The following is a 14,933-nucleotide window of genomic DNA, read 5'->3' on the forward strand; positions in this document are numbered from 1 at the left end:
CAGAGCAGGAGCCACGGATGTTTAACAGAGGCTAATGTTGGCATTGTGGCGCTGTGAAGTGCATAACTGAGATTCATTAGGGAGAAACAATCACTATCCACTGCAAAGAAAAAAAGAGCTAAAGTTGATTTTAAAAAGGGATTACACAGGGTTTAGTCCAATCATTAATAAAAAGTTGCAAAAAATAAAATTAATTGAAGAATGTTGTGCTGATTTTATACATCTTCCTGTTCTGTTTCATGTCTATTAAAGGTTTGGTTGGGCTGGTTTTTCATATTAGATAAGTGTTTACATACCTGTTATTATTTCCATTTTTTCCATATTTTTGTTCATATTCTGTTATCTTTAGATGTACAAATATGCACAGTTTGGACACTTTTAATTATTCTACTCAGTTAAACCTTTCTGAGTAATCCACTTTTAACTGTGGTTTATTTTCCTAAATTTGCCCTTACTGTACAGTCACTTATTTCACATTTTAAACATATTTTTAGCTTTGTGTGAATTTGCATGAGTCCATTTACCTTTCACTTTGCTGCCGATACACCTAAATTATCCAATATTGTTCACTGCAGAACAATATTGGATAATTCTATTCTGTTCCTGTATGAAAATGGTTTTTTATATCTTATTTTCATTAATTTGTACATTGTAGATACAAAGTGAAGACCTGCAAACTGTGAAGCAAAAGTATATAGAATTATGTAGCAAACAAAAAAGTGTGAAATAACAAAACATATTTTATGTTCTAGATTCTTCAAAATAACTTAAATAATCATACTGAATACGGCTTTGCCTTCTTGACGTACTCTTGATGAGCTTCATGAGGTCCTCTCCTGAAATGGTTTGCCAACAGCCTTGAAGGAGATCCCAGAGGTAGGAATAAAAATAAAGACAAACCAGGAGACAATACGTTTTACACTTTATTGTATATTTTTATATATATTTATATATATAAAACTACAAAAGTAAGACCGTTCATAAACAGCTATCAAGCTGAACATTTTCTTTTCTACAGACCCACCAATACAGTGATCAGCTGATAATTTCTCACTCTGTGTTTGTTTTGTTGCATAGAAAAGGCACAGCTCTGAGGTCTGTAAGATACAGCCTGTGTTGAGGGAATCGGGCTCGGCCGCGGTGAGTCCTTGAGTGCCGCCACACGCTTGGACGCAATAAAACCGATTTGGTGACAAACACTGATTGAAAAGTCTTAGGAGATTGAATGTTGGTCATACTATGTACATTACTTTTGGCATGAAAGCATCCATGACAGGCTTTGGAGTCTTGACATCTGTAGGTTTGAGACCGTTTTCTTTAAATATTGCTGCATGAATGTGAACTATTTGCCGTTAACCAGAAATAGATGAACAAAAAAAAGGTACAAAAGATATAAAAAGTTGTGGCCACCCCCCAAAGAGAAACAAAAACCAGAACAACTCAACAAACCAACAGATAAACAAGATAAAATAACAACTTATGTATATAAAAAATGGCTTCCAACCAGTATTTCACACTCTGATACATTCCTATCTAAAGTACATTCCAAGCACACATTCTGTACACACATTTACAATCCATGTGTCCACTTCACATCAAAAATAAATATATTTACACAGGAAAGACAAAAAAAAAACAACCCTAAGATGAATAAATAATTTCAATGGAAATTAAACAAAAGCACTCCAAAAATTAAAACACACAGAAAGAAACAAGACACAGTCATCTGCAAACAGTATCTGTGGTGCTTGACTCAATCTGCTTTTGGGCAAATACTCCACCAGGGGACCATAATCTACACCGCCCTCCATCAGATGTGTCACTGATGTGATATTTGTTTACCACTTGATATAAGGGTTGTTTTCAACTGCTAGTTAATGGTTTTTAAGAAGAAATGAGTCCCTTTAATGTTTTGTGTACTCTCCCTTTAGAACATAGCTCTGATTGGCACTGACTTGGTACACCTCAGGCTGTTGCAGTTTTCAACTCCAGGTAGCTACACATAGTTGATGCTTAAGATTATCAGGTCTAAAATATGACCCTAGCTACATATTTTATACACTGTGTTTGAATACATAGCTAGTTTTGTACCCTCCTGTGTCACCTTTCTGCACAAACGGAGGTCATACTGGCTGCAATTATGACTGGGGGCTGTATTTTCCATCAATAGCAGAAAAGGTGCTGCGAAGGCCTGACAATATTCAAACGGTTATTATTGTTGTTATGCTGAATATTTGCCTTTTGGGGGGAAAAACGGCAAATCTTCAGCATAAATGCAAAATCTGGTGCACATTTGTAATAGTCCAAACAAAAAAATGTCACAGATGCATGGCAAAAAACAGAACAGGAAGGTAGCCATCTATTCTATTCTTATCGCCATCTATTGGCTATACACAGACAGTGCCGAAACAAACAGACTGACTCGTGTTTCTGCGAAATGACCACTTTCTAAGCTGCCTCTGGCACCAATCATGCACGGTAACTGGACAGTGATCTTAACTTTGATGCTCCAAATAAATCTGTGGTCATGTCCAGCTTATTTCAACTGCGACAGCTGGCCTTTGTGATTTCAATCCATGCTTTTATTACAACACGTTTAGATTACGCTGGGCTTGACAAAACTTTAGTGGCTTGACTACAGCTGGTCCAAAATACCACTGATCGATATCTAACTGGTACCAAAGAATGAGCGCACATTTCTCCTGTTTTAGCAGAAATCCACAGGCTACCAGTTTGCTTTTCCGGTTGATTATACAATTCTTTTATGTCTGCTTTTCATATCATGCCGGCTTTTCCACTTTTAACCCAGTTTGAGATGTTTGCTTTTGTGGTTTTGTTTGTTTCTGTGTATCTGCTCTCTATTTGACTTGTTTTATTGTATTTTGCTTGTAATGTTTGTTTCCTTTAAAGTTCTTATTTGGTTAGCTTTTTTAGGCTGTGATAAAGCATTTTGGCCAACTGAAGTGCTATTAAAATAGAGTTAAGTTTTATCGATTTAAGCTTTCAGACTACTTATACAGAAAAAATGCCCAGGATAGATGTTAATGCCAGGTCTGATCAGGGTCACAGACTCCATTGTTGTGTTGTTTTGGTGGCTTTTCAATGTATTGCCAGAGTCTGAAGATAAGCAAAGGTGGCGCTACCTGAAGTGGAAACTGAACTATGAAACGGGCTGCACTGTATCATTTTGTTCCACGTAAAGGAGAAGTGCCACAAGTGTTCAGAAATGTTGCTTCTTATATTTAGAATTTTAAACAGCAAGCATAAGCAGAAAACGCTGAACTATAAAATACACAAACTGGAATTACCGTAATATGTGATGGGCTGTTTGTAGTGCAACACATTATGGTTAGAATTATACTGCTTGTGCCCAAAACATTGTGTGTTATTTAATGTAACGCAGTGTGCTGCATGGCTGCAGCATCAGGTTAACACCGTGGTTTTGGTTTCCCCACTTCAGTGGAAATCAGAATTCAAATTTTTTACGTGACAGATTTAGCTCTCTCGCTATTGGCTGTATTTAAGAAAACAGTATTCAGCACTGCACCAAGTAAAGGAGCAGGACTACAAGGAGCTAGCATGTAAGGGCACATATTACTAACACATGTAAACATACCCTGTAGAAACAGGGAGTGTGAGTAATACTGTAAGCCTTGCTGTTTTTTTCACCTGTCAGTATTTTACCAAATCGCAATTATCTGTTTTCTGCAGACACAAAAAAATGCATCGACTCCATCTGACTTCGGTGCACTTCTCAGATCATCTACATCCAACTGGGACTGGGACTGCTTTTGCTTCAAATGTCAACACCCTGACCAGTGGGTGCAGCTCATTTGAATACCTCTGCAAATGGATAACTGGCTCATATAATCAAGCCCATGTAAAACAACAACCAGCAGTTATATATGACTGGCAATAGGGTAGGGCGACAAGGCAGGGAGGTACAGGGGCTGTGGAGGGGGCTAGAAAAACACAACAAAAAATAAAAACAGAGAAAGTCTTGCATTGAACTTGTAGACAACATGTGTACACAAACAGACACTCCCATATAGAAAAAGAAGCTTAAACAACAACCTGGTGATGTGTTTTAGAGCTACTCCTAAAGCGTTATTGCAGAGCCTGGCAAATGTGTCCGTCTATTGGGGTCCAAATGTGCCAGAATGTAATAAATAAACAAAAACAAACAAACACATATTATCCTTACCTATCAATGAAAGAGAGGGGCTAACAGCACTGTTTGGTCTGAAGTACACTTGCTGCACAGGTTAGCAAGGCACACTGTCTATATTCTAAAGAAAAATACTGAAATAATTATGTATGATTGTTCCCATATGACTTCCATATTTCATTATCTGTTCTTGAACGACTAAAGGAGCTACATCCACTAACATTTACTTTTCCTTCCCATAGAAAGTACTCCTGGATCAGTGCTTATTTGTTCTATTTGTGTCTCTGCTCTGTTCTCTCAAACCCCCAGTCGGTCGTGGCAGATGGCCGCTCACAGAGCCTGGTTCTGGTTCTGCTGGAGGTTTCTTCCTGTTAAAAGGGAGTTTTTCCTCTCCACTGTCTCTACATGCATGCTCAGTATGAGGGATTGCTGCAAAGTCAGTGACTGTCCAATGTCTCTACATGCTCATCCAGGAGGAGGGAATGCTGCAAGTCACTGACTGGATGCAATCTGCTGGGTTTCCTTAGATAGAAAAACTTTTTATCCACTTTGAATAAACTGAATCTGACTGCACTGTTCAATGGTTAGTTATTAATTGGAATGTATGTACCTGACTTTTGTGAAGTGGCTTGAGAAACTGAATTGACTTGAATTATGTGTTTAATAAATAACAGGCCAGATTCAAGATCATGAACATTTATTTATTTACTATTAATGTATTTGTACTTTAATATTTTAAAACACGGTATATATGAATAATTATCTAACCTGATTATTTATTTATTACATAGTGTCACTTTTAGCACCCCACTGACACCAATAAAACAATGTATTCCTTTTTAAATGCTTGTATTACAATTAAAACATTGTATCTGTAATAGGATAAAAAATTAAATAATCATTTGATCATGTAAAACTACCTCGACAAAAGTTTATTTAATACAATACAATAAATTAATAACGAACATCAACTGGCCTCTGTGGGCCGTTAAAGTGAGAAGAGCCGATAAAAATACTGTAAAAACAGGAACTAAAGAAGTGGTCATCTGAAAGGCACTCAGCTGCTAAAAGCCATAATTACAGTGTCTGTATGTTTAAGTCTGTTTTGTATTTCTGTACCTGTGAGGAGTGCATATCCCCACAAGGATTAAAAATAAAAATATTTACAGTAACTCTTCAAGGTTAAGGCTTAGCTTCAGGTAAAGGATTGGAAAGAGGAAATGAGGGAATTCATGAAGTTCCTCACAAGTATAGATATACAAAATTCTGCGTATGCTTTGTTTCCTCGTTACTTCACTTCCACACCTCAAAAGGCGAGCACAGTGCATGAACAGTGTTGTGTAGAAGTAGTAGTTGTCATAGTAGTACTAATTGACATCACCTTCGATGTTTACAATTACCGACCTTTAGAAGAAAGTCTTTTAAAAGAGAGAAAAACAGGAAAAACAAAAACGATCTCAAATTTTCCATCCAGTCTGTTCTCAGAGTCTAAGTGTTTCAAAGGTGGTGCTGGTGGGGTTCCGCTGAATCACGACCCCACCAGCACCTCCATGATGTGGTCCAGTTCTGTCAGATCAATTTTAAAAGGCTGATTGGCTGAAACCTGGGGGGCGGAGCCACTGTACGGCGACGCCAGCGTTTTCAGAAGGTCGTCTGCGTTCACCACCGGAGAAAGCTTGTTGAGGCTGCCGCTGCCACCACCTGCTGTGGCGCCCACGGCCCCCGCTGTGGTGCAGGGGTCAAAGTCGTACATGGACGTGTCGATATCGGCGAACAGGACATCGTCCAGCGCCAAGTCTGAGAGGAACCCCGAGGGGGATGAAGAAGACGGAGAGGATGAAGGTGAGGGAGAAATGTCTTCCAGGCTACCAGGGGAATGTGAGAGCAGAGCGTCTGTTTGTCGGAGTTCAGCACAGCGGCTCTCGACCAGGAAGACAGCAGCTGCCTCTGGTTTAGCACCCATTGTCCTGCAGTCTCTGGTAGAGCTTGTGGGTGCTGAGAACGGGGACTGGGTGGCTGTAGCGGGAGTGGGGGAGGTAGTTATGGTCATAGTATTAGCTGCTGCCGTCCTTGTAATGGCTGTGGGAGGACCCAACTCCATGTCACTAGGAGTGGATGAGAAACTGTCATTTGATAAGATAGGCACAGGAACACTTGAGGACACCTGGCTCATTAGTGCTGAAGATGGGGGCAACGGGGGTGGAGACAGAGGAGGAGTGGGTGGGGATGGGGTGCAAAATGCTGAATCGCCACCATCCTCTTCCAGCAGTGAGGCTGGAGTGAGGCAGGCTTCCAGAGGGGCGGAGCAGGCCTCTGCACGTTGGGATGCCTGGCAGTTGGGAGGCACCATTGGGTGGGGCGAAGGCGGAGGAGGAACTGGCATCAACAGTGTAGATGGCTGGGATACCTGCGCTGCTGCAGACAGGATGCCAAAAGACGGTGGCGCCTCGCAAAATCCCTCGTCCATGGGGTCGTCAGGGGGTGGCGAAGGTGGAAGGAACAGCGGCCGCAGGGAACCCTCCTGCTTGAGTTCCTCTTGGATGCGTCGGAGCATGTTGTTGATGAGGACGCGCCGCTCCAGGCTTGGTTCACCAAGGGGCCGCTGGCTGTAGAGCTTCATCAGGGAGATGTTGAAGATGGTCTGTCTCTGCAGGGTGTAGGACACCTTAGAAAGACCCTCAAAAGCATAGCCTACCCCCCCTCCCGCCACCGACGCCTCCAGCGTTTTGCCTTCCAGGCCCTCTTCATCCTCTTCCAACTTCCGCTTCGCACCTTTACAGAACATATATCTAGAAAACACAGAAAGCACAGGGGGAGAGGGGAAACGAGTTAATCGAGTGCTCAGGTAAGAAATGATTAAAGCCCAAATCTAGTCCAAAGACTACAACAATTTAAAATAATGTTAAAATTATGCGACCCACAAGCTCTTATTTTATCACTTGCTTCCAGCAGAGTAGAGGACAGTCCTCTCTGTTTCAGAGTGTAACTGCTGTGAAATAATTAAAGTTATGGTTGTAGAATACCAAGTTATAATCTCGCTTTGAGAAAAGCAAAGCATCTCCTTTGCCTTTCTCTGCTCTGACATAAAAACGACAAAAAAGAAGTAGTTTGAGTCTGCAAACATTGAAATATGTCACATTTCTCAGTAACTTCCAAAGTGACTTTACATAAGCTATAAAGTATAATCTCCATGACATAATCACTGGTTTTAGTTTTATTGCTATAAAATCTCACTTTTATATTTGTTCTCTCCCACACAGTCACAGGTCAAACAAAATTATGGTCAGTTTTATTACACTTTCTAAGCAGTACAACTCCTGCAGTAAGACGAGGGACACCCTCAGCGTCAGTTGATGTAAGGTACATAAACTGTTTTGTATCCCACAGTAGAAAGGGACACAAGAAATAAAAGGTTTCAGGGAATAACCTTATAGGTCCCAATGTCATTACTGCATGAATGGTGCCATGGGGAGCCTCTCCCTCTGCCACCCCTAGCCTCTACTAATGCACAACTTGTAAAAAGATAATTACATTTTCTGGTTTTGCACAGCTAAAAGGTAGACAGTGCAACATCATGTGGTGGAAATTTTCTCACAGAAACCAAACTTAACTTTGGGGAGGCAAGAAGCTGTAAAAGCGCAATTAGCATATTGCATTATTTGATCAAAGAACAAGAAAAATAGTAACATGAGCAGCTGCAGGGGGAACCTGACCACTGCATAATACAGCCCTACACACACACAGACACTGAGTTATGTAATGGCAGTGCTGCCTGCTGTAGCACAGGATCATAGGCCAGATTTAAAGCCCAGCCTTCCTCCACTCCTCTTTTCCTGATATTAGAGGAGCATGCTGACTTACTGAGTGGGGCAAAGTGGAGGTGAGGAGGGGGTCCTCAATGTGGTGGTGAATGGGGTGTAGTACGAGGGGGAGCCAACATCTTTCAGTAATCTGGGTGATCTTAGAAAACAACCCAGAAAAGAAGGAAGGAGCTGCTGCAGTGTGTTTGACTTTAATCCAGGCTGACAGGCTCATGCAGCCAGTCGCTGTCTACCCTCTGAATCACGGCGCATGCGTCTTCACACACACACACACACACACACACACACACACACACACACACACACACACACACACACACACACAGACACACACACACACACACAGGAAGTGGAAGCTGCAGGCCCAGTCACCACGACTGGTTGGTTGCCATGACAAACAAGAGTCAGCTGGGAATTCAAAGACATGACAATGAACGGGACAGGGTGGGGGGAGGAGGAGGAGGGAGGCGAGGCAGAAGAGTAGAGGAGGAAGATGAGGGGCGGGAGGAGGAAAAGCCAAAAAGCGGAAGCAGTGGAGTTGGTAAGAGCCTGACCTAGGAAGGTAGGAGGGAAATGAGCACTTCATCCAGTGGCTCTACTATCGGCAATGCACATAAACCCCCAATCAGATCTTTGACTAGGCCACTAAGATCCGTCGTTTCAGTAACCAAATGAAATATGAGCCAAATTCTATGATGTTCAAACAATTATCACAATAGCTTTTTCAACCATTTTAATTCATTCTGATGCAACAGCAATAAAACACACATTACTGTTCATCACATCTCATGTTTTTCTTCCATTTCCACAAAACTTCCATATTCATCCCACAGAAACAACAAAAAACGTACTAGAATATGTCAAACTTCATCAGACATAATGTTACAACTTTAAGTAGCAATACTTGTATGGTGTTTGCAAACTTCTTAGAGTACTGAGAAGCTCAGGGGTCAACAACTTTTACAACACTAAGAGCCATTTTTGCCCTCTCCCATTTAGAGTAACAAAAGCTAAGTGACCCTTAAAAATAAAAGAGCTTATTTTAGAATATTTACTATAGAAATTTGGTTTAGATTTTTTAATTAAAGACAAGTTTTTAGGTTTAACACATCTTCTTTAATTAAACGTTAAATATTTGTAGATTGACTTTAAAAGAAGCATGTACTTAGCAACCAATCTTGAATTTTTATACATATAGTAAATTAAGCTTTCCTTTATTACCTTTACATTTGAAGACATTGCTTAAATCTTTATCATTTTTGGCTGAAGTTATTAAGAGCCACATTAGAGGGTCTAAAGAGTCAGTTGCAGCTTAGGAGCAGCAGGTTGCAGACCCCTGCCCTAGACTATAATCAGATAACCTAGCCCTCATACTTCACAGTAAAAACACCATTTAGGGTTGAAACAGGTCACAGAAAGTTGGACTTTACCTGCATGAATTTGTATTTTGCTAGCATTCATGGGTTTTACACAATAACAGTTTGAGTTTTAGAAATGTAATAGATTTTAACCCAAGGAATGTTCAGCCAAGAGTCTAAATTTACTGCGAAATGTTCAGGAACCTTTTGATCTGACTTGCTTTCATGCTCATACTTTTATCTCCACCTGTGCAGGTTACACATAAAATTGTAGGCATGCTTTTCTGCTATCAAGTTACCCAACAGGGCAGTATGGACACCTACACTCTCAATTAATCACATTATGTTTCCTTTCTGGTTTTCCTCTACAGAACTGGAATTTAACACAAAACACTGAAGACACATGGAAATTTGCACATGTAGCCACCAGAAGGGTCCACCAGTTCAAGAAAGTTTGAATATAGTTTCCATACAGCGATTGCTTGATTGTTTGATGATTAAATTCCTGTTTGGTTATCTATGCGCTCCAGGTCAATTCATAGATTTGTACACCCATTTTGGACCCAAGCATTTTGTTCCCACATAGAAACAAAAGTGAAAAATTTTGTTGTAATTAATGTTTTCATAAATTATGCAGATAAATGGTCATAAAAATGCTTAACTCTCAAATATACTTCAAGTACATCTTCCATTCTGCGGACTTTCTATTACATACTGTTGTTTGGTTCTGAATGCCATTTGGGCCAGTTGAGTCTTACATTACCTTTCTATGCAAGCACACTGTAGCATACACAATTTAATCTTAAGCCAGGCCATGCTTTACTCCAACATTTCAAAACTACATCAGCATGCACATATGCAACACTGCTCAAGAATCAATGCAACTGCGGCCCAAACTTTGCAGCAGAGGTATTAACATTACACAACTCCAGACAATTGCTCTTTAAATGAATATTTTTTTGCCTGTTTTTCAAACTAATTCGGATCCACACTGTTTTGCTGCAATATGCTGCACAAGCAGGTGGTAATAATGTCGACATTAAACACATCAAAATTCATCTGACGCTGTTACGCCTTTGCCGTCAGTCATTAACGTCCTATGGTCACATTTGAAGTTTAAAGGAGACAGATGAGGAAAAAAAGTTTTATAATTATAAAGATGGCTTGATGTCGTGATCTCCAGCGCAGACGGTGATAACGGACATAACTGATACTTGAAATATCGTTTTTTATTATCTTCAGGTATCCAGTCTACAATAAGACACAATTTTATATATATTTTTTAACATCAACGTTCTCAACAAAAACCCTGTTTTGAGTGTGGGTGGTGGGAGAAGACGGAGCAAGAAAAACCTGTTTTCAAAATGTGGGCAGGGCCTTAATCTTATGCTACACTCTCCCGACATTTCACTCTGCATGGGATGCTGGATGCTTGAAACTGAAACATACAGCCTCTCTTCCTGTCTGATAAATCCGAGGGCAACTGTGGCTCAGTAAATCCAAAAATGGTCTGACCACCTGGTGACACTCATGGAGCACTGCAATTTTATTCTTCAAATGGTCAGTTGGTCCTTTAATATGAATTATAAATAAAAGGTGACAGAGGCTTCATAGGAAAGCACTAGACCCGGTTATGACGCAGCAGAACACTGTGAATTCCACACCTTTGGTCTTCTTATACACGCACAATTTAGAATGGTAGCAACGTGCATACTTCATACATACCAGGAGTGCCCCAATGTTTGAATTCCACTTTATTGTCCTCCTCAGAACACAGACTATCTTTTTCTTCCTGCCACTTTGTTCATTTTGTAGTTTTACACCCTTAAAGTCTTTACGTAGTGTGTCCCTTTCCAGGCCCATCCTTTCTCGCACCACCTAATTCTAGCTACCAACACTGTGAAAAACAAAAAAACAGATCATAAACAAGTGATAAAACATAGCATTAAACTATGACTGACCTTAAAATCCTACTTCATTACAGTTAAAGTAGGTTCCTAAAATGTTCTGCTACATTCTGCGGACGTGACAGAACTTGATGTTCCATTTCATTTTCTTATATTTAGACCCACGTAATACACACCTTTAAAAATGTCGGCATACATGGCAAGACACACACTGCAGTAAAATATGACAAGAATATGGATAATGTATATAATATGACTGGGGCTAAATGACCCCCCCCACTCAAGAGAAGAGCCAGCAATCACCATAGCAACCAGTGACTCAACAATTTCTCAGTCCTACTCTTTAATGGATTTTTATTTAATTCGTAAATCCGTAATCTAAAAAGTTAAAAATTTTGAACAGACTAAAGCGACCTCTACAAGGAGTCTGAACAAAACTGCCCTTAGTTCATCTCCAGTGTATTCACACCTGTATCCAAGTGCAATCAGGTTGCTGGATAATTTCTGGCATAAACAAGTTCTAAACGTCCTCAATTGTTCATTCCAACAATGTGACTGCTGCTGCTGCTTCAGGATCTATGAAGAAAATGGAGATTTAGAGAGGCGAGGAATCAAAAAGGTACTTTTAAAGCAGAATGTTGCTGTGTGACTGGGAGCTGCAGCAGCTGCGCATGTCTGCCTCACTGAGTCATGGCAGGCTGTTTAGACTCTCACACACAAGAGACACACAGTGCAGGGCTGACATACCAGAGCGCCCCACCCCTTACATTCCACTTCATTATCCTCCTCCCGTCTCTAACTGTCCTTTCCTTCTCAGCACTTTATTTCACCCCTTCGTTTTACCCTGCCTTTAAAGTCTTTAACATCCTCCAGGCCGATATTTAATTCTGGACCATTTCACTAATTTCCAGACAGTAATCCTGCACAAAAAGAAAAACAGATCGTAAAAGAGCGCGATAAAGCACACTAGTGGAGGAGGACTGTGCTCCAAGGTCATTTTGACTTAAAATCTTACTGTGTCACATTTAAAGTAGGGTGCTAAAACTTTCTGCAAGAATTTCCTTTAGAGAAATTCATTAAAAGAAAAAAACGTCAGCCTGCAATCCTGAAGATGCTTTTGTTTTCAAACTTGTTAGGACGTTACATGACTTGTTGGGTTTTTCAGCTTCTAAAGAAATAAAATGCCATTAGACAATAAAAGAAGGGTTACAAGAAGAGGTGCACCGATCTGGTTTTAACCGGCTCAAACCAATTTTTGGTGTGATTTAGAGCTGCCCCCAGCGAGGATCAGGTGCTTGACTGCTGTAAGAGCCATAAAAGGTGCAGATAATTAAAAAAATAAATCATATATCAAATATAAATAATATTTTATTTTTGCTTTCCAATAAATGTTTAGGCAAAAAAAAAAAAAAGACCGAGACACAATGCTAATTTAATAAAAAATATATCTAAATGTCATTTTTTATATTTATTTTACATTTACTATATTGATAATATTTTTACTACTTTTGCATAGCTAAGACTTGGGTAAACATATTTAAAATCACAAAAACAGTTCTTCCAAATGAATATTTATGTCAGTCAGTCAGTCATTTTCTACCGCTTATTCCATAGTGGGTCGTGGGGGAGCTGGTGCCTATCTCCAGCAGTCTACGGTTCACCCTGGACAGATCGCCAGTCCATCGCAGGGCAACACACAAACAACCATGCACACACTCATTCATACACCTAAGGTCAATTTAGAGTGACCAATTAACCTAACAGGCACGTCTTTGGACTGTGGGAGGAAGCCGGAGTACCTGGTGAGAACCCACGCATGCACGGGGAGAACATGCAAACTCCATGCAGAAAGACCCCAGGCCGGGAATTGAACCCAGGCTGCACGGTGGCGCAGTTGGTAGCACTGTTGCCTTGCAGCAAGAAGGTCCTGAATATTTATGTTGTAAAATATATTTAATATTTGATAATAAACACACTGGTCCACATTTATTTTTTATCTAACTCAAAAAATGAACCGTTGTTAACATAAAGCTGAAATTTTCCTGAAGAGGTTTCGGTTTTGTGATGAATATAATAAAAAGGTAAATTAATGAAAAGTATGTAAAAATAAATAAAACACCTTTAGTCCGCAGAGTGTTAATAATATTATCATAAAACTGATGACCTCACTGCTACATAAAAGTTATGAAACTGAAGGAAAAACAGGGAACTGATGCGTTTGTCCAAGAGTACAGAACTGTGATGCATAGAAATAGTCTTATAAACAATCCTTCAATCTCTATCTTTTGGCTGATTGTCAAACTTTTTTTTACACGATCCAGCCCTACCCCTTATCAAACCAAATTGACATTCCTCTGGTAGATATCGTTTATTGGAATCAGAAAACCACATTTCCTTACAGTGGACTATAGAGAAGAACACAGAAAATGACTGAATGTTCTGATGTTAAACTGGGTTCAAAATGTCCCCTTGGTGGGTACAAATTGATGAATGGTGAGTAGGAAATGTCCCCAAGCAGGCAGCACTATTTTGTACCGAAAACTGTTCAAGAAAACCAAAACAGCAGGTATGAAATGACGAAGGGCGGAACCAATGTTCATGTTTGTTTCACCTAAAGGTTATCATGACATCACAATCTTAAACCTAATCCAGAGAAAACCACGAATTAAACGCATGCTTGACTTTCTCGGCTTACTCTTCCTTTAGCAGAACATGGGTTAACAGCAGTTAACAAGAAATCAATAAAAGTGTCTAAGAAGTGTTACAAATTTGGAGGTAAGGTAAGGTGTGTGCATGCATGGTGAATGTTAGCTTGCCAACTAGGCCTGCAAACATGTTAGACATGTGGGTCCATGAAATTATTCCTGGAGCTGGTTGTATGTGTGTGTGTGTGTGTGTGAGAGAGAGAGAGAGAGCGTGTGTAGTGCAGTAGTGCAATGGTAGTGGACGGCCTCTGCAGTGATATTATGATCCTGTAACCGGATATGCTGGTTTCCATGCCTGAGCTGCACATCCACCCCTCCCCCTCACCTCCACCTTGGGCTATTTCAGGTTCTGTGGATGCACAAAGTACTAACACACAAACACACAAGCATGCATAAGTACACACGCTACACAGCTGCAGGTAGATGAAAGTGTCTTTCTGCTGACTGCATTTATCTCGACATTTGAACATGCATCCCAGGCAAACGGTTGGAGTCATGACTGTGTTTGTTGCTGCTATTTTTCCACTGTAGTGCACCCAGCTCTGCACATGAGGACGACAGTCTCCAACTCACCTCTATTAGGTTGTGTCTGCGTACATCTCTGTCTCTCTCTCTTACATGCACACCAAAAACACAATGTCGTACTAGTAAACACCTTCCAGACCAAACCCAGAGGAAGAGATGGTGCATTGTGACCGGACCCTACGCTCACCAACAGCTACACTTCCACACACAACTTAAGATACCGTTACACCATGACGACAGCTACCATTCTACCATTGCTGCTATAAATACAGATGTTTCCAGTTTAGCTCCATCCGCGGATTCATTATAACGGGTTTTGCAACATTTCTAAGTACACGTGCATATATCCCAATATTATACTTAATCGTCAACTTTTTGCTAGCAGTGTTTTTTCTCTCTTAGCAATTGCTGTTAATAAGACAGGCAAATGCCCCAACCAGGAAAATATA

General features: G+C 40.3%; 1 protein-coding gene across 2 annotated transcripts in view; it reads right to left on the bottom strand.

The window, feature by feature from the left end:
• Positions 1 to 4,848: 4,848 nt before the first annotated feature.
• sertad2b (SERTA domain containing 2b) overlaps positions 4,849 to 14,933 on the bottom strand; it is a 41,076-nt gene continuing 30,991 nt past the window's right edge. For both annotated transcript variants that reach the window (XM_047351314.1, XM_047351313.1), the window contains exon 2: positions 4,849 to 6,957. In XM_047351314.1, the coding sequence (XP_047207270.1) occupies positions 5,697 to 6,953 (1,257 nt within the window). In that variant the 5' untranslated portion in view covers positions 6,954 to 6,957 and the 3' untranslated portion in view covers positions 4,849 to 5,696. The remainder of the gene's footprint in view (positions 6,958 to 14,933) is intronic.

The sequence above is a fragment of the Girardinichthys multiradiatus genome, chromosome 22, assembly GCF_021462225.1.
Source record: "Girardinichthys multiradiatus isolate DD_20200921_A chromosome 22, DD_fGirMul_XY1, whole genome shotgun sequence".
NCBI lineage: Eukaryota > Metazoa > Chordata > Actinopteri > Cyprinodontiformes > Goodeidae > Girardinichthys > Girardinichthys multiradiatus.